This window comes from Mus caroli, unplaced genomic scaffold (assembly GCF_978045245.1).
Source record: "Mus caroli unplaced genomic scaffold, Mus_caroli_1 scaffold_13, whole genome shotgun sequence".
NCBI classification, from domain to species: Eukaryota; Metazoa; Chordata; class Mammalia; order Rodentia; family Muridae; genus Mus; species Mus caroli.
In genome coordinates, this window is record NW_028227268.1 from 101,439,648 (window position 1) to 101,460,750 (window position 21,103).

General features: G+C 40.1%; 1 protein-coding gene across 12 annotated transcripts in view; it reads left to right on the forward strand.

Annotated features, from left to right (window-relative positions):
• The window catches only part of Ehbp1 (EH domain binding protein 1), a 297,197-nt gene that overhangs the window by 234,861 nt on the left and 41,233 nt on the right, over nt 1–21,103 (forward strand). For 7 of the 12 annotated variants that reach the window (XM_085829085.1, XM_029483503.2, XM_029483502.2 and 4 more), the window contains 5 exons: nt 4,616–4,723; nt 8,279–8,403; nt 10,650–10,788; nt 10,944–11,050; nt 14,091–14,214. In XM_085829085.1, the coding sequence (XP_085685211.1) occupies nt 4,616–4,723; nt 8,279–8,403; nt 10,650–10,788; nt 10,944–11,050; nt 14,091–14,214 (603 nt within the window). The remainder of the gene's footprint in view (nt 1–4,615; nt 4,724–8,278; nt 8,404–10,649; nt 10,789–10,943; nt 11,051–14,090; nt 14,215–21,103) is intronic. The other 5 variants (XM_021176349.3, XM_029483509.2, XM_029483510.2 and 2 more) reach the window with 2 other exon arrangements.

Sequence of the window (21,103 nt, forward strand, 5' to 3'; positions counted from 1 at the left end):
TTTGAAACTGCACTTTTGCTAGGAATACATTCAAGAGGCCTGTGAGCTTTTTACTTCAAAGTAAATTCAAAGGTTTGTAATCTATTTATCTAATAAAATTATGTAATAAAAGTGTCAGGTACATGTCCTTAGTTAACCGTAAAGTATTATTACCCTCAAGAATAGGTAAATGAGGCTTAAATAAAACCCTAGAGAGCTGGAGCTAAGGAAGAGGCTTGCCGGTACAATAGTGAATTTCTGCAAAGTAAAGTAGAACTTATTGCTATGATTTTATAATTGGTTCCTTATAGTAAAAGCTTACTGTTGTTAGACAACAGTGTTGATGATGCTAAGAAAAAGTTGTAGTTAATGGCATAGGATACAGTGGCTGCCTATGCAGGTGGTGCTGTCTTTGTGATACAACTCAAGTTGAGGGCTTCAGATGTAGTTCAGTGGTAGAGTGATTTGGTCTAGCACCAATCAGGCCCTAGGTTCAATCATTGTAACTAACACACTCAGGCACACGCATGTGGAATAAATAAATTGTTGAAGGCTATCAACCCTCCCCTCAGATAAGAAATTTTTAAAAATAGAAAATACAACCTCATTGAGCAGTGTATATCAAGATTAGGCCAGACCAAGAAACCTTTTTAGGGTTGTAGCCCATGACTGGAGTTCTTCCTACAGTCGGGGAAAGCAAAGACCTGACTTGACATCACATCGCAGTCAAAGTAACTGCAGTGAACACATTGAATGGAAGATTAAGGGCAAGGCTGATGCTGTTCTCTCCCATCTGGTCCTCTCCAGTCTGTAGAAAGTATATGGCTGAGCAATAGTACTTGCCTGGCTGGCTGGCTTGTGCCATGCAACATACTGATCCCATTTCCATCCATGGTGAGAAATGATGGCCTGCTCTTGTGACTGTGGTTCTGTACTGTTCTGTTCTGTTCTGTTGACTGTATGAAGATTTCTTTATCAATCCATGGGTGGACACCATGACCTTGGTGATTTGTGAACATTATTATAAAAACACGCAAGTGCAGGTGATAGACAGAAAAGATGAAGACTGATCTGAGACAAGTAGAGTGGTCCTGTTCTCTGTCCTCAGGAGTGAGTCTTGGTCTATGTCCATGAAGGAACAGATATAAAAGCCTGTCTTCCCTCACCTCAGTGTCCTGCACTGATCTCAAATGTAAGCTGTGAGTTGGAGAGACCTTTAGGGAAAGGAAGAGCTGTGAGAGTCTTCCTGAAATTCAAACACTCCTGTCTGCTTGTCCCAGCCAGCACTCAGCAAGCTCCTTAGTGTGGCAGAGTAAATACCACCTGGTCTCCACCGCAGCGGCTCACTCCGCCCATGCAGTCTGAGAGCAGCCTTGAGTTATATGTGCCTGAGCAGGCATAGTGTTTCTGCTCTCAAACATGGTGGAGCAGATTCTGCTTCTGGCTGGTCGTTTGCTGATCCTTATGCCACACAACCAAAGTTCACCTAGATCCATAGGAATCCAGGTCCCGTGGTGACATGGGATAGTGCGAGTCACCACATGTGTTGGGCCAAAGTTCACCTAGATCCATAGGAATCCAGGTCCCGTGGTGACATGGGATAGTGCGAGTCACCACATGTGTTGGGCCAAAAAAAAAAAAAATCTTAGAGATTTTCAGTGGCTTTTATTTTCTTCCTCTTTTAGGACTATAATACTTGAATTGCATTTTCTATCTTTTGTTTGGTCTCTGTAGAACTTTGAAAGTTCTGAATTTCATGGAGACCTTGGTTGAGAATTAAAAAGAAAAAAAGAAAACAGAAAGAAAGGTTAAGTGAGAAACTTCTTTCTGAATCTTCTATTTTTCTGAAATGTTTTTTAATGACAGCCGAGTTTCTTTCCTTGGCATTGCAGATATTGCTTTTATGCTATCACCAGATGTCCTGATTTCATTACCTGTGAAGAAAGCATAGAAGATTGCTTGTATTGCTGTGCTATGTAGTACACAGTGTCAGGGATGTGCAGTACCAGCCAGCACATATCTTCACACTCTGTTACATAGCTGATACTCCTGCACACAGAGCACAGACCCTCCTGTGCTCTTGCATTTATGCAGTGGATCTCTACCACTGGTTCTGCCGTGCTCACCTGCCAGATGTTTCCATGGTTAGCCATGAAGACAAGTAGATCGATCAATCGATGTGTGTGTTGATACATAGATATAGATGTAGTGTCTTTCAATACACACATGCATGTGCGCACACATACACATAAACATGTACTTGAGTTCTGTTAGAATGCATTAAAGTTTCTCACTTGTTGAGAAGTATGTTGTAACTGCTGAAAAGAATTTAAAGTTCATTTCAAAACATGTTAGTGACTGGAAGTAAAATCTCATGCATAGGCTGGGCTGATAGAAGATCAGTTTTTATGTTTGTCTTCACAGAGAGTAATCATTTTATTTAAGTCTAACAATATGAATATTAACACCGTGTTAATCCATCTAGATTATTGGTGAGTGGTAATAGCAATGGAGGTCATTTTTTTTCCTGGAGAGAACACATCCGGCACCTGTTGAACATGAAACAGGATTTGGCAACTCCCAAGTTCCCATACCCCACTGCATTTCTGTTCTTTGCCATCTCCACAGCATTGTCTAAGGTTGAGTGAACTGTCTTCCTCACCAAGTGTCTTCCCCATACCCTAGCATCCAGTCAGGTGTGAGTCCTGTTATAGCGCCTCTCCATTAGGCTCTCTTCTGCTTCTTCAGGTCACAGAGGTCCTAACACCTAGATTTCCCCACCTGCAGCTTTTCTAGTCTCTACAACTCCCAACAGCTAGGTCAGCATCGGCACGAGTGATGTTGCTGCCTGATCATAGTCCGTGCAGTACTTCCTGTCTCTCTCACAGAAGGAAATGAACATATACTCAAGAACCGCACTTAGGAGGCATATTGACGCTGTCTCATACGTAAAGGACCTAAGGTGCCGCCATTGTTGCCTGTGAATTACACTCCCTTCACGATTGGTTACAAGCAGATATTGTGGCTAAAATCTACATACTCTTGGGAAGCACTATGATCTTGTTAGCGCACTGATATCTCTCCATTCCCACCAATAGCATTTAAGCTCCCCATTCTGCCCCCGGGGCTCTCTCCAGTTCTGCCCTTCAGGCCTCACCTTCTGTTATTTCCCTTCAAGTTGTACCTCAGCAAACTGGACTTGGCAGCTTTCTCTGGACAGAGCCTAGTCTTCCTGCTTTCATGCCTCTGATGCCCTCCCCTCAGTGACATGACTTAAATTTAGTACTTCCAAGAAAGGAATTCTGGTGTCATTGGCAAAGAGAAATCTTTTTATCTTTTGAATTGCTCTGTACCATATTTTTACCATATAACTCACATCCTTTATAGTATTATAATTATTTGAATGGGTTTGTTCTGAGTAGAATAAATGTCTTATAAAAACTTACTATCTCCTCAGCATCTAGCACAGTATTTTGCAAGTTACCTAACAGAACACTGTAGATCAGTGTTTCTCAACCTTCCTAAGTCTGTGAGTTTTAATTCAGCTCCTCATGTTATAGTTGAGGAACCATAAAATTATTTTGTTACTATTCTATAACTATAATTTTGCTACTGTTACAAATCGTAATGTAGACATCTGGTATATCCCAATCAGGTTGCAACCCACAGGTAAGAGCCACTGATGTGGTTTGTCTTGTTTTTTAGTAAGAGAATGAAGGCTGCATTTTGCACTGTGTCTCTAGATTAATTGTGGTTAGTGATAATCCGTGGCAGTTGATTGACAGCAGCCAATGTAGCTACCTGTCCTGAAACCATTAATAGTTAATGTCTCTCGCACAGAGTGCCACAGAAGTGTTTGACTACCTTTTTAGTACTTGGGAGTGTTTGCTAATTCATTTGCTAAGCTACAGAATTATTTGGAGAAGTTTTGAGGACCATGGAGTTAAGGTGTTCACCTTCAGGAAATGTGCAGAATAGCTGTGCTGGGCGTAGTTGATGAGAAGGAGCTGTCAGCTGACTGTGCTGGGTAATATAGCCGTATGTGCTTGAGATTCTGCTCTAAAAGCAGCAGCAGTGTCTATACCTGCCTTTCCCCTGCTCCAGGAGGAGGCTCTTCTCAGTCCTTTTTCTTTGTTTTCTTCTTCTAACTGCCTCATACAGTAGATGGGAGCCTGTTTAGTGTTAACTGTCATTAACATTTTTGGTGACTGCTTGGGAAGCCCAAAACAAACAGGATGTGCAATACAACCTATCTAAAAATGAAACTCAGAATTTCAGATGTTTTTCAGTAAGTCAACTTTATTTTCATATATCATTGTATTAGTGATTATTAGTAGATTATACAGTAAAACACAAGGACTTAATGAGTTCAGTGGTTCAGAGACAGCGGGTTGCAAATTGTCCAGACCTCTGCATCTGCTTTGATGTGATAATTGAGCTTTGACATAAGAATGTAAAATATAACTATTAATCCACTAGTGGAAAAGTCACTTACAACTGAGTTCTTAGCTTGCTTCATCCTTGTCAGACTTCAGAGTAACTGTCACTGAAATATTTGTTTTTCTTCTTTGGAATTGAAGACAAAGAGTGTAAAATATGAATGCTATACTAACATTATTGCTACATGTTCTTACAGATGAAAATGATAATATTGAGATAGATACTAACGAAGAGATTCCTGAAGGCTTTGTTGTAGGAGGTGGAGATGAACTTACTAATATAGAAAGTGACCTTGATAATCCCGGTAATTTCAAATTGTCAATGTTTTGTGTCCTATTGCATGGCAAACTTTATTTTTACATCGTCAATAATAATTTATTTTTATACTCTTTTTATGTCTTATGCCCTCACTGATGATTTAGTCAACTCCACCTTCCATAAATGTTCATGTTATTTTGTTTTCATTTGAATGTTCAAATAGCTTAGCATTTGTATAATAAATTACGATGTAAGTTCTTTTATTACTAGTAAGCACTCTAGTTTCAGTTTATAGGCACTCCATGAGTGGCCTCCTCACTGCTTCCGTGTTCTGATTGCTAGTGTATACTACATGTGGAGTAACTATGGAGTAATTCAGGTCAAATCTAAATCCATAAGTCAGACTCACTTACTTAGAATTACTAATGGCAGTACTGGGGATATTGGTGTATAAGGCTGAGATAGGAGGGTAATTACTAAGTTCCAGGCCAGCCTGGGCTGTATATACTGTGAGATCTTTCTCTAGTCTTACTGAGTTATTTTGCAGTTTTCTTGCTTGCGTTTGATATTATTACTGTTTTACATATGCTGAACAATTGGTTAGAGTAGGGCACTCTGTAAATTACTTGTGTAGACTACAATTAGATGAATGCCACATCTTCTGTCATGTCAGTCTGTCACACTGCAACTCATCTTTTAAAATATAAGGATGCTTTTGGTGTGCATTCTGTGTGCCTTGCCGCCATAAGTAGCAGCAGGTAGCAATCCAGAGCTTCATATACCCACGTGCTCCAGAAGTGGCTCTCGAGGTGAATTCTCACGGCAGTAAAAACTCTGGATAAGGAGTTACATGAGTCCCAGGAGTGTCCTTCCCTGATGGTGATCCTCCCTACAGTCTGACCTGCTTTGTCTCCCCCACCTCCAGCTGCTACTTCTCCTGAAAACAACCGTCCAGGGTCCTCTTAACCACAGCAACAGCTGAGAAAACTCGTGGCCTTTTGTCAACACCTCCCTCAGGACTCAGTATTAAGATAAACTGATCAAGGAAATCCTAATATTTAGGGAAAGCATTTTAAATGTTTAGCTCAAAACTAAAACCACCTTTTAGTTTGTTTTTAATAAATGTTTTTATTTTTTTATTTTTTTTTATTTTTTATTTTTTTTATGTTTACAGGTGCTCTTCTTGCAGGTATGTCTGTGCACCAAGTATGTGCTTTTGGAGGCCAGAAAGAGGCATCAGATCCCCTGGAATTGCAATTACAGCCAGTTTTGTGCCTCCGTGTGGGTGCTTGGAATCGAACCTGGGCTTTCAGAAGAGCAACCAGTGTTCTTAACTGCTGAGCCATCTCTCTCCAACTTCTAGTTCTTTCTTAAAGACAGTAGAATTTATCTTCAGTTTCTCTTTATGAAAATATTTGTATTGCTGTCTGCCTGTCCTCCTTTTATGGTTACCACAAATTCTTCCTTATCAAGAGGAACAGGGGGAAGAGAATTCTTAACATCTTTTTACTGTTGAGGACTCTAAGATAGACTTCTGGTTATGGGATTATAAAATCAGTAAAATAATCAATGTGTATTTCCTTACTTAGAATAGATTAAAACGATAGGAAAATTAGCCATTTTGGGGGTAACGTGGAGAAATTAGCTGTTACAACTTTTGTGGGATATTTGTTTTTTAAAACTAGCTAATTTTAATCCTGGCTAGCTTGACTTTTGTACTTGAGGGAAAAAATAATAAATTCTCTCAGAGATGGGGAGGTGGTCTATTGGGGAACATGCTTGCAATGCAAACATGAGTCTCTTAAGTTCAGATCTTTAACACCCAGTTACAAAAGCCCCTTTCTGTAATCCCAGCCCTGACATCAGGAGACAGGCAGGTCACCGGGGTTTGCCTGCCAGCCAGGCTAGCCCAGAAAGTGAGTGCCAGGTTTAATGACTGAGAGAGCCAGTCTCAAAAATATAAAACACCCAGTATTAGTATTGAACACATGCATACATGTACATACACACAAGCAGATCCACACATGTCCACACACATATACATAAAAAAATAATATGTAAACAATAAAAAGTAAAAATCAAGAGACTTGAGAAGAAAAGCATGCCTCCGTCTCCTGTTTGGCATTGGTGTTCTGCTTCACTTGGGATAGACTGGCCATAACTCAGGCTGGTCTGAAGCTCACTACAATACCCGAGGCTACCCTGGAACCGATAATCCTCCTGTGTAGCCTCCCAACTGCTGGGATGACCAGCTTCCCCACAGTCAATGTAACTCTTCAGCATGCCAGTCAGTGGAGGCTTGTACGGACACGGGCGTCCCAATCCATAGCTGTAGTTTATGATAATAAAAAATAAGAATGCAGATGGGAATCTGGAAGCACACAGAAAATAGTATGATTTTTATCTTCCTTTATTTTCTCCAAAATTCCTTTATCAATATGTATATAAAAGTCATAATGTTTTAATAATAAATTGTTCAATCTTTATCTTGGTTTGACCATAGTTCATCTGATATTGTTTTAAAAAGAAGCCTGGCAGTATAAACTGAAAAATTTGCATGGAAGTAATGATAATGACATTTATTAAGGATATTATAATTAGAAAAGTTATTAATCTTTGTGAAAAATACCATTCACCAAAAGTTGGCATGTCTTTTACAACCATTTTATTAAAAAACACCACTTTGTGTGAATTTTAAAGTAGAAATCTTTGTTTCTAGTTATTTTTAATGACTTCATATTAGAAATTTATATACCTGCAGGATAATTTGAAATTGTTGCTTGGAAAAGTTATAACCATAGTTTGGTTGCTTTCCATTTCTATCTATATTTAGTATATTCTAAAATCATGATAATTTTTATTGCATCTCTGCTGTTTAAGTAGAAAGTAATTGCAAGCATATACTATTTTGATGCTGGATATATGTATACACACTTAAACACTGGATTCTGACAGTGTATATGTTACTGAGATCATGTTGATAACCTATTTCAAGATGCTACTGCATATGTGAATTTTGCATACTAAAATCATTGAAATGGTAGGGAAAATATAATTTGAATTCAAGTGTCAAGATTTATTAGTTGTGTCCACCTGCAATCCCAGCACCCGAGAGCCAGAGGCAGGAGGATCACTGCAAATTCAGGTCCAGCCTTTTCTACATAGTTGGGGTCCAGCATTTTCCAAGCTAGCCAGGAGTGCAGAGGAAGATCCAATCTCAAAAACAAAGAAACAAGTAAAACATCCCTTAAGTATCTAGTTTGTTGTATTATTATGTACAATGTATACAGTTATGTATATGTGTGTCATATATTTCTGTTTTTCAGGTAATCCTAATGAATATTGCCTATAGCATAACTTTGTTATCTTTAGGCACGTTGACCATGTTTTTTAAGGGATTAATCTTGAGGGCGAAATCTATAGCAAAACAGCTCTCTGAGTGTTGTCTTAGCCCCAGTGTCTTTTAAAGTGTAGTAATATTCCTTTTTTTATTATTATTTTTTTTAAAGTGTAGTAATATTCCTATGATGTCACTTGAAATTGGTAGCCTGTATATCTCAGGCCTCTTACCTGTCACTCACGGCGTTTGCTTCTTTAACAGAGCAGAATAGTAAGGTGGTGGACTTGAGGCTGAAGAAGCTCTTAGAAGCCCAGCCACAGGTGGCAAACTCGCCCCCCAGTGCTGCACAGAAAGCTGTAACCGAGGCCTCCGAGCAAGGAGAAAAGGTAAATCCTGCTGACCTGACCGACTCAGCAGCTCCAAGCGCTACACATACTCAGGAGCTGTTGCTGAACTCAGATTCTGCTGAGAGGGATATTGCCATGAGAATTCTAGTATGTTCTCTGTCTCCGTAAATCTTTTACCCATGCAGATGAACACCAGTTAGTGTTGTTTCTGAGAATGCATCACACCTGAGGACGGCAGTGTGATTGAATATAGCATTTAAAGCCACTGTATGAAGTGTGTGCCATTGCTGCTCTTATCTGCTGTAGCATCCTAGGCCGAGCGTGCTCGTGCACGTGCCTGCGTTCCTCTGTGTGTGTGTGTGTGTGTGTGCGCGCGTGTATGCGTGTGTGTGCGCGCGCATGTCACTGTTGTTATTACAGGCTTCTGCACTGTCCTCACTCACACCTTCCACCTCCCTCCTCACATTCTGTTATTAGCATGTCTCCAGCTTTGGGGACAGCCATCCTGTGTGACTTTTCACCCACCTGCGGACTGTGGGGATTGCCTCCCCCTGATAGAGCAGCTTTGAAGCCCCAAAACAATGGCCCTCATTGCTCCCTGTTGCTCATGTCTATAATTGGTGATGAAAGTGTGTGGCAGAGGCAGAAGACTTTTCCGTCTCTATCTCTGAATAAAAGGAAGCCTGGCTTGGGGCTTGTGGTTGGTGGGTGGGTGGGTTTTTTTTTTTTTTTTCGTTCAATTTAGCTTTCTGCACTGGATTTAATGCAGAATGAAGCTTGCCTAAGAATAATACAATGGATTGAAAAGGCTAACTGAATTAGTGGGTTTAGAGGAATACATTTGTAAGGTGGCAGAAGTTCCTAGTCACAAAAAGGTTTCTTAAGATGGGATTTGCTGGTTAATCACACTGATATTTTAGCATGGTGCCAGCCCGAGAAATTTTTAGCCATGTTTGTTTATATTAGTAAAGACTTAAGTTTTAAACTGTTAGATAATCATTAGAATAACAGTAAAAAAATAGTTTTTAAGAAGTTAAAGCCAAAAGTTATTTGTATTCTAATTACCTAGTTAACATATTATAAAGTTGATCCTAATGACACATCTATCAGATAACTTTGAACATTTTAAACAACTGTCTCATTTTCGTAAGTTAGTTATCTACATATATGAAACTGATTTTGTTTTGCAAAAAGCTCTTTTGTAGTAATTTCTAAAGTTATTCCAACAAAACATAGACTTTAAACAGATTGCGTCTGTATGACTCTCTAGTGGAGGTTTGAAAGTGGCGTTAGAAGGAGCGCACAGCGCCCATCTGCTCCTTGCAGCTTTCAGCATTGATTTGGGTTTTTATTTTTTTTTTTAATAAAATGCAGTTTACACATTTATAAATGAGGCATTCTGTGTTTGTGGAAAAGGATAAACTGTTACCTTCCCTTGAGGATTCTGTATCCCGGGCCTCCTTGAGACTAGAGAATAGGCCATTGGAGGACTCCCTCATTACTGATTGTCTCAATGCAGAGGAAGGCCAAAGTCTTGGTAGCTTTTGATAACCAGTTTCAGCATTCAGCAGGCTTAGCTATTAGTCATGCATCTTAGCCTTTCCCTATTTACTTTCAAAACACTTAATAAAAATAATAAAAGATTAGGTATAAAATGAAATATTTGTTTGGTACACAGCCCCTCGGTATCTGCAGCTTCCACACATTGCAGTGGCTCAGTCTGCTGGGATATTTCTTGTTGATAGAACCATTTGAATTTGTTACCAGTATTAACATAGGAAGCTCCCTGAAAAGATAATTGTAGTTTCCTTGGCTGTAAAGGGCTTACTTACAAATCGAGCTTTGGAAAGTAATAGCTGATGAAATTCAGTTCAGTGGGGTAGTATTATAATCCTACCTTTTAGCCCTCGCTCAGAATTAGAGGTTATCTGAATGGGCATAAAATCGGAAACTGTTTCTTCTTGTCATATAAGTTTGTAGGACTACAAACTGATGGGGTAGAGTCGTGGGGGACATAGGAGGTAACATGGCTCCTCATGATGCTTTTATCACCAGCAGAAAGCACAAGAGCATGGAGTGTCTGACATCGAAGTCATGGAGGATTTAAACTGTACCCCAAAGGTTTTGCTAACTGGCCATAGAAGCAGCTACTAAGCAATTTATAATGCTTTAAGGTGCTTCCAAATAGCTTAGAAGTCAGCATCATCTTAAATTGGTAAAAGTTACCTACCTGACATACAATTCCATACTCGGGACTACTGTGCCATCTATTCTTTTCCTTTTAGAGTGGTGTGGAAGATCTCCGGACTGAACGATTACAAAAAGCAACAGAACGTTTCAAAAATCCTGTTGTGTTTAACAAGGATTCTACAGTCAGAAAGACTCAGCTCCAGTCTTTCAGTCAGTATGTTGAGAACAGACCAGGTAGGAGCGCTTTTAGAACTGTCTCATGATGTAACAGTATTTAACTGTAGGTGTATATGTATTAAATGTAGAAGTGCTGATAATGTAAAGCCACATTTCAATATATAAATATCAAGCTTTATAATAATTTTACATGCCTCTCTCCATTTTTTAAGAGATGAAAAGACAGAGATCAATACAGGAAGATACAAAGAGAGGAACTGAGGAGAAGGCAGCGATAACTGAAACTCAGAGGAAGCCATCAGAAGATGAAGTACTTAATGTATATTAATTTTTTGTGTGGTTTCATGATTGCTGATAATTCCAAACTGTATGTGGAAATGGTGCCTTTATTTGTTAAAATGAGATGTTAGGTTTTTTAAGATGTCAATCTCCAGCGCATTCAAAGCAGTGTGAGAGGGGTAGGCTGCTGAATTAGTCTGCAGAGTGGTGATAATTGTCAGATAAAAAAAAATGAATTTTTCAGAGTTCCAGAGCCCCAGCTTCCTTGAGACATTTCCATCAGGGCACTTCCCATAAAGAGATTCCAGTATTGATCTACCGGGAGGATTTTAATTATTACAATAGCAGATACCGCAGGGCTGCAGTCAGAGGGAGAAGTCACATGAGACCTGCTAGAATTTCTCAGCCAACCCATTTTGTTGGCTTGGGTTAATGGGTGTTCAACCTTTCCATTATCCAGATCAGCCGTGAATTACTAGCTGAATGATGTTTGCATTAATATAATATATATGGTAATTTCTTCACTTAATTAACGGGGAGGTTCAGCTCAGTAGGGGTATGGGCTGATCATGTGTAAAATTGATTTGTGAGGGAAATATTTGATAGACCACGGGGAGAAAGCTGCTTTTGATGGACAGCTGCGGGACAGAAGCAAGGAGAACAAGTTTTAACTTGAATTTTTGTCTAGAAAGAAGTGTGGCTCTCTTTCATGGTGTTATTTTTGTATTATCTACAGCTTGAATATTTTCACTGTTAAAAAAATCATCTTTTTTTTTTTAATTTTAAAATCATCTAATCTGCAACTCAAAAGTTATGAGCAGCATTTCAGGACTCTAAAAGTACCATGTTTTATGTTTTTCACCTTCAGGAGTTCCAGAAAAGTCTAAGTACAAAAAAAAAAAAACACCCTTGGTGGTTCCTGAGAAAGCATTTTGTGACACTTAGTGAGCCTCAGAGTATTTGTGTGCAGTGTGCCCTCACACTGAAGAGGTCTGGTGACTGGTCCTCAGCACTGCAGAACTGTGGCATCTGATTATGAAATTTGTACTGTGCGATGAAGTTTAGTGTTCCTATAATTTCTGCTTTCTTGTTTGTATTGTCTGCAAAGCACAGTGTTTGTTTTATCCCTTTAGATGGGGCCACAAACAGAACAGTCCTTTAGAAAAACTCTGTGTTGGCAGTAGGTACATGGGAAGCATCCACCAGGTTACTCCTACATTTGATATTTACCAGGAGCATCCATTGAACTGAAGACTGTCCATTTTGTGTGACTCTTTAAGCCATGTAGTGATGTTGTAGTCAGTGACTGTAAGAGTGCCAGACTGACAATCTTCTAAAATATTTTAACTTTAAATTTATCAACTGCTGTAATCAGCTTAACAAGTAAAGGTAATAAAAATGCAGTTTTTTAATAGTTCGGAAAGTGTGTAAACTATAAGTATAATTAAACTTATTAATTGTTCATGGCTCTAGCTGCATATGCAGCAGAGGATGGCCTAGTCAGTCATCAGTGGGAGGAGAGGCCCTTGGTCCTGTGAAGGTTCTGTGCCCCAGTACAGGGGAATGCCAGGACCAGGAAGTGGGAGTGGGTAGGTTGGTGAGGAGGGTTAGGGGGAGAGGATAGGGGGTTTTCTGAGGGGAAACCAAGAAAGGGGGTAACATTTGAAATGTAAATAAAATATCTAATAAAAAAATAAAAGTAAACATAAACATATTAACTGACCATGGGAATCTATAACTGTAACTCTTGGTTGTGCTTCTTGCTTAAAGAATGTTTCTCACAGCTCTCTTAACCCCAGTGTGCCTCCAGCACCAGATGCTCTGAGAAAGCATCTGACAGGACTGTGCCACTTCTGTCTCTGAATGAATAGTGCTTTACAGATTGGCGATCGTGGCTGTGACGAGTAGCGACTAAGCTATCGCTTCAATACCTAGGAAGCTCAAAGGGTACAAGAGTTAGGAGAGCTTTTTGTTTATTTTGTGTGGCAGTACCATAGGTAACACCCCTGCCCATTAAATATATACCTACAATTAAAAATAAAAACTTAAAAGCTATACTGGTATTTCATAATAAAACTTGTATTTCAAGTAAAGCTTATAGGAGCGTTTTTAAATTATGAAGAACTCTGAAGGTAAATTTTCAATTACAAATATAATTTTAGTTAAGGAGAAAAATTAAACGGTGAGCGAGTTGAATTAGATCCTAAGTAGCAAGGTTTGATATCTGCCTAGTTAAAATTTATACCCCTCAAGACTAGAAACAGTTGAGCTCCGTGATATACAGGATCTAGCTAGAAGAAACTATGGAGACATTGCAAACTTTGTCTCATTCAGACTAGAAACAGTTGAGCTCCGTGATATACAGGATCTAGCTAGAAGAAACTATGGAGACATTGCAAACTTTGTCTCATTCAGCTTTTGATTTCTGAGACAGGGCCTAACTAGATAGTCCAGGCTAGGCTGGAACTTACTACATAGATCAGGCTAGACCTGAACACATAGGCAGTACACCTGCTTCTCTACCTTCTGAGTGCTGGAATTTCAGGCATGCGCAGCCATACTCGGCCTCTTTTTATCATTTAAAATGTGTGTATATATTAAACGAGATAATTCCTACAAAAGCAAACAAACAGGAGGGCAGTCTTCTTTTGTTTCTACAGATTCTAAAGATCAACTTCATAGTAAAACCTTGCTTCTATTATTGTACTTTTGAATGAAAGATTTAATAGTCTCCAAAGGAGAAAGTCTTTCTGTGTTCGTTTATGCCTAAATTACTGACCAAATTCTAAGTGGAAAAGCCATGTAACTAACTAACTATTAACTTTTTATATCTGACAATTCTGGGTATGGGTTTATAAATATAGCACTATGTCAGCCGCAGCATTCAATCTTTGCAACAGTTCGTTTGATGTGATGCATATGAAAGATTCCTAAACACAGGGAGGGGGTGGCATTTTGGTGCTAAGGTTGAGGCTAAGTGTATGTTTGCTTCTCTAGGTAAGTGCTTTACTAAGTGTTTATAGAAAGGAGAAATGCAACTTACAAGTGATTTTCCCCTTCCTGTTTGTTCTCGTTAACAGAAAGGGTTCAAAGACACCAGTCAGTATGTTGTAGGGGAATTGGCAGCACTGGAGAATGAGCAGAAGCAAATTGACACCCGTGCCGCGCTGGTGGAGAAGCGCCTCCGCTATCTCATGGACACAGGTACGGTGCCCAATTACACTGTAAACAGTTTTGGCAAATTGAGCGTTCACAAACTCTTATAGAGTTTTGGAAGTGTGAATCTTTGAAGCCTGAATGTTCAGCAAAACTGCCTTGAAAATAAAAAGGCTGTGATTTGCAGCCACCTCTCTGGGCCCTGGTGATAAGAGCGCCTTCATGGGAAGTGATAACTCACCCTGATACCGTGTGAGCCAGCACTATTGAACAGTGTGCTCATCCATGCAGAGTTGGAATACACATCTGTGCCTCATTGATATGCCACTGCTTAAAAAAAAGTAAGATCTTTACTGTTCTACTGATTCATTGGGGAAAAAGAAAGATTTGGCCAGCTAAAGCCATGTACTGCGTGAAGCAGAGTGCTGTGCACAGGGCTGGCTCCGTGGACTAGATCACTGAAATTTGAGAATACTATCTGGTTACTGATGCTCCACAGTTTTTTTCAAGAGAACAGGTTTTTAAACGTCTGTAATACTTTATGTCATAGCTGCATTTGAAAGGATTAAAGTATATAGCAAGGTTTGTAAAGATAGGTTAGCACAGCAAGTTAGCTCCTGAGCGGAGGAGGGTAGAGTGGTATTTAATGCTGATTGCCAATGAAGATTGTATAGATCTAAGAGCACAATAAGCTATTAGAAAAGAACTGCTATGCATGTGTGCATGTGTGTGTGTGTGTTTCTTTAAAGTGCTACTCCTACAAAATAATATCAATTGAGAATTAAGTTCAAACCCTTCACAGCAAATTAAAGGTAAATTATGATATAAAAACCTACCAAAAATGAGGATTAAAAATATATTCCAATTAGCTGATTTAACTTTGTGACCATTAGAAGAAGAATATGATTTAGAATTGGGAGGCTTTCCTGAACTTTTTCTTGTCTGCTTTCTTAAACTATATTTAGTACTATAACTTTATCAGAAGTAAGCTTCTTATACAGTGGATTTGAAAGTGCATGTTTTAGTGACATCAGAAATTAGTCAGATAGGGATGGCGGGTCTGCTGCGATCCGGGGCGGATCCAGTGGGCTTTATACTGTTGTGCAAACCTCCTGAGCTGCTCCTAGCACTCCTGGGATTCTGTCAGCATTCCCCACCTCTCTTCAAGGAGAGGGAGCCTAGGTTTATTTATTTATTTTTTTTTTTTTGAAGTAGTGGGCCTCTTAGAAAACTTGGGGGAAAAAAGTTCTTCCATTTAAAATATAAACAAACAAACAAACAAAACTGTTGGGGGAAGTATTTGCTGACACGTCTTGAGCTGATGAGGGGCAGATGTAGTAGGTGCTCAGGGTCCACGGGGTCACCAGATGCAAGCCCTGAGCAGAATTCAGGCCACCAGCGTCCTGTCATGGCCCTTGTCCCCACGCCAGCTACCTAGCTGGCTAGACTGCATTTACCAGTATCCTAACAAGTCTTGTGAGTGTCTTGTGTGTTCTGCCTTCTGAACAGAGAGTCATGTGGAGTAGGCATACATCATAACTTAATATATTATTTTAAATTTATATTTTTCCTTTAGTTTCTAAAGGACTCTAAATATATTAGCTGTGCTGGCTATAAAAATGCAAATACTTGAGAGGATAACTTCTCTAATAATTTTGAGTTAATTTTCTTAGCCATTTGAAGGTGACTGGTGTAATGGCTTTCTGCTTTGCTTCAGTTGTGTTGGTAAGGGGAAGATTGCCTTTGCTGATTGTACTAAGTAAAGTGTAGATTACTCTACGGAGCCAATGCCAGGAGCCTTATATAATAAAGCTAAATAATGTTCCCCTCTTCCATTCATGGGATTGGTCTATCAAGGGTTCTAACCAAAAGAAACTCAAGTTCTCCTTCCCAGCCCGGGCATCACCTGTGCAGCATGGAACTGGCCTTCTCCAGCTATAGAGCAGCCGTATGTAAGGGCTACAGGCGACAAATTGATTATAGAATCCCTTTGAGGATTATCATATCCCTTATTCACAAGACAGAATTTTATCCTGACTAGGTCTCTGCTGCAGATTCAGGCTAAAACTGACCCAATTTCTTAAGCTCCAAAAATCACCTTGGACTGTGGCAAGCCTCCAGTGTGTGTGTGTGGGGGGGTGGGGGGGGCACATACTCAAATTAAAAACTAGTTAGTATATGAAACACAAGATAAAGTATGTTAAAAAGCAGAAGCAATAAACTGTCATTTTTATTTTTCTTTGGGGTCGTCGTACATTCCAACTTACATACTTTAATAGGATCTCTTTCCTGGTTTGTTGGAGATGTCGGTGTACTTCTTAGAGGTAAGCACAGCTTAGTCTTCACATGCTGCAACTCAGGCTCACATAGGGGAAATGATTCATTTGCAATGACCTTGGCTCCAGCAAGGCAGTTCAGTGGGTAACAGTGCTTGCGGAACAAGCCTGACAACCTGCATTGAATCCCCAGAACCCACGGGGAGGTGGAAAGAAAGGGCTGGCTCCTAAAGGTTGACCTCTGCAGAGCAGGCATGTGCTTTGGTATGTGCACACGTGCATGCACACACATGCAATGCAAAATAAAATTAAGAAAGGCAGAGTCACAGCCTGAGCATGGGGTTTCAGCTTTTTAGCTCCTGATTCCTGCCTCTTTCTTTCTTTTCTTTTTTTTTTTTTTGTTTTTTTTTTTGTTGTTGTTGTTGTTTTGTTTTGTTTTGTTTTGTTTTTTGAGACAGGGTTTCTCTGTGTAGCCCTGGCTGTCCTGGAACTCACTTTGTAGACCAGGCTGGCCTCGAACTCTCGAACTCAGAAATCCGCCTGCCTCTGCCTCCCGAGTGCTAGGATTAAAGGCGTGCGCCACCACGCCCAGCTTCCTGCCTCTTTTCCTGTCATCTCCTCTTCTCTTCCTCTGCCTTCACAGCCCAAGCTAGCCTGTAACTCAGTCTTCCTGCCTGCCCCGGCCTTGCAAGTGCCAGGATCGATCATGGCATATGCCACCACACTTAGCCTAAGTGTATAAGTGCTGCACCGATGAATCTTTCAGCCGTGTTGACCAGATCCTTTTTAAAAAAAAAAAACTGGGAGATACTGCTCTACCTACCTTTTCTGTATACTTGAATATACAGGCTATACGCAGTTTTTTACAGATTAAAAACCTACATGATCTAAAACGAACCATTTGAAAATATATAGTTCTGTACATGTGCTGTGTACAGGTCTCTAGTATTTTTGGCAGTTACAGTGTTGTGTGGTTGTTGCCACCATATACAAAGTTTTTGCCACCGAAGTAGAAATTCTGTACTCATTTAAACAACTCTATTTATTCCTTCCCGAGCCCCTGAGAATTCTTTTCCATTTTGTTTCTGGGTTTACTTTTTTCTAAGTGTTTCAGATAATGGAACTGGACGGTTTCTCCTTCTACGCTTGGCCCTTATTTTGAACGTGGTCTTTGCAGTGCATTTGTGCTACTGGCACGTTCTGGGTCTGCATCCTTTCTGTGGTGGAGCAATAGTTTAGTGTATGTGTACATACTCGGTTGATCTGTCTCGCTATTAATGGACAGATTTTTATAATTAAGTTTTCGTTTATATGTATGGGAGTTTTGACTATGTCTTTATGCCATGTGTGTATGTATCTACTATCCATGGGGTCTAGAGGAGGGCATTGGTTCCTCTGGGACTGGAGTTACAGATAGCTGTGAGCTGCCATGTGGGTGCTGGGAATCGAACCTGGGTTTTTTGCAAAAGCAGCCAGTGCTCTTAGCTTAGTCAGTGCTTCACCCCTGATTGACAGCTCTTATTTTTAGTTTTTGACCAGTGTGAACATTTATGTGTAGACATCTATTTGAAACACCATTTTACTTCTTTTGTATATACACCTAGGGGTGTGATTTCTGGATCATATTAAAGTTCTATACTCAATCAAGTTGTGAAATTTAGAAATCAAAATACACTTTCAAATAAAACTCAGTTTTCATCAAATATATTAATGATTATTCTAGTTCCAAATTCCTAGGGTGTGAGTAGCTCGAGGCTTTAAGGACTACCTGTTTGAGGAGATGAGAGAAGGGAGAAATCGGATGGAGGCCCAGACTGCTAGGACCTCTACTGGCATGCTGACAGGCTGCTCTAACAAGGAGAGAGAGCCTTGGTGGGCCATGGAGCAAGATGAGGAGGTGCCACAGGTGTGAAAGGCAATAGCTTGGAAGGCCGTAGGTGGCGGGGACAAAGCAAGCATGCGGATTTATGCAGGTGGTTCCTTATCAGGTTGCTGAGCTAATCCAAAATTGGCGATAGTCTGGATTCATTCATTCATACTCTCTCCTTACCTTCCCCTGCTCTCTCAGCGAAACTTAATTAGAAATATGTAGTAAATATATTCCAAGCTGACACTGTGTATAAGTGCTGCACCGATGAATCTTTCAGCAGTGTTGGAACCCTGGCAGATGCAGTTAATAATGGGAATGTTATGAATCCTTACACTGTTTGCTGCTATTTGTATTATTGTAGTGAATACTATTTATTTTCCATTTCTGATTGGTTTCCATTTGATAATCATATTTTCTTACTATAAAACTATAGTGTTTTCATCCAGTAACATGGAAGATTTTTAATAACAACATTTTATTTACATTTTAAGTATAAAAATTAAACACATGGGAGAATTTGCAGCTTTATAACTTTAAACAATTTTTAAAGAATCATGATAGTAGGCCCCCTAAATCCCAGGCCAGTTGGGATTGATTTCATGTCTTTTCCTAGAGCATTGGCTGCAAACACCCAACTGGCCATTTAAATGTACTGAGGGGGAAAAAACAAAAAGCTAAAAGAAAACCTCTATGTAGCCTTCAGAATTTCTCATCCCTTAAGGATCCACATGTCATATTAAGCTGTTTTAAAGAAGGAAATGGAGTGTATGTGGTTGCTTCTACCTGTAATCCCAGCACTTGGGAGGCTAAGGCAGGGTTGGGCCACGTGTCTCACACCATGACAAAAACAGCAGAACTGTTGAGCACATGCACACAAAGTCATTTGTATGTGGGTTAGTGCTGATAATTGGTCTTTTCAAATCAGCAGAGTTTTGCCCATTATCTTGTACCTAGTCTGGCACTGATGACTGTAGTTATCATATGCTTTGTATATGCCCAGCTCTGTGAGAAATAAGTGAAACTTGTTTTATCTGTTACACTTGTTTTATCTGTTGATTGTTAGCATCCTATAGAAGAGCTTCTGCTATTAACTGGGAGTTTGGGGTTTGTTGTTGTTGTTGTTGTTGTTATTGTTTCATGTGCATGGGTGTTTTACCTGCAAGTATGCATGTCTATGTGAGGGTGTCATGTCTGGAGTTTCAGGCGGTTGTGAGCTTCCATTTGAGTGTTGGGAATTGAACCCAGGTCCTCTGCAAGTGCAGTCACTGCTTTTTTTTTTTTTTAAGTGAAAGTGTTGGGTTTTTTTTTCTTTAATTTATTTGTTTACATTAAACACTGCCCCCTCCCAAAATCCCTCCCCCATCCCCTTCTTTGAGAGGGTTGCCCCAGCCCCTCCCTCCCCCATATCCCCTCCACCCTGGCGCATCCCATCTCTGTCTCACTGAGACCAGACAACTACTGAGCCATCCATGTGCGGCACTCCAGAAGCTGAGCAGTAGATCAAAGAGAAGGACCAGCCCTCGGTCAAGGGTATAGAAGTAGCTGTGTTCCCCTGTTAGAACCTCTAAATATGAGAAACACATTGTTCAGGTAGGAAACTGAGGTTGAGAGAAATAGTGGGGAGCAGAAATGCAAGCTAGTCTGCTGTGTGTGGTGCCTGACTCCCAGCAGCCCCTGGGGTGCCCCGGCCTCACTCTTCCTCCAAGAGGTGTGCCTGATTATTCTAGGGTCTTGTTAGCAATTTGGTGGATCCTCTCAATGTCACTTCATGATCTGTGAGGCAGTTAAGAGAAGCAGTCTGCATTTTAGTTTATGAAAAAGAAAAAAGTTACTCTGGCTGAGTATGGAGGCCCACAGCTAGGATCCATCCCAACACTCAGGAGGAGAGCCAGGCAGATCCCAAACTCCAGGCCAGCCCAGAATGTCTGTCTCATGGGGGAGGAAAAAAAAAGACAAAATAAAAGAAAAATGAAAGGCACTTTGCTGCACTTTCAAGATGCAGGTCAAGGGACAGGCTGTCCCTCCTCCCATGACCTGTCTCCCTTACCATAACAGTGTCATGTTCGCAAAAGCCACTCTGCAAAGCATCCTCACTTGGAATAGGAAAGGAATAAGCAAACTTCTTCAGCTATATCTCTTGCTAGTCTTTAAGCTGTCTTTGAACATTACAGCCCTCAGAAAATAGTTTCACTCTCTAATCAGCTGTTAGGAGCACCTGCAGATGATTTTCTAAGAGATTTTTAAACTAAAACCAATTGAAATCTAAGAAAAGCCGGGTGGTGGTGGCGCACGCCTTTAATCTCAGCACTTGGGAAGCAGAGGCAGGTGGATTTCTGAGTTCGAGGCCAGCCTGGTCTACAAAGTGAGTTCCAGGACAGCCAGGGCTACACAGAGAAACCCTGTCTCAAAAGAACAAAACAAAACAAAAGAACAACAACAACAACAAAAAAAAAATCTAAGAAAGAAGGAGCCCAGGAGATGGTTCACCAGGCAAAAGAACTTGCCCGCAAACCTGAGAACCAAGCTAGTCCCTGGAATTAATATAGTTGAAGGAAATAAGCAGTGTCCCCAGGTTGTCCTCTGACTGCCATACATGTGACATCCACACAGACATGCATACATGCAAACTAAATAAATAAAAATGGAATAAAAATTCTAATAAAATTGAATTGTGACTAACAGCTAAACCAAAGCAATTATTTTTATATTCGTAGTGGATTTTATAATCATATACTAGATATGTTTTTTGTTGTCTCCTGTTTCAACACCTTAGGTTTAACTTTCAAAATAC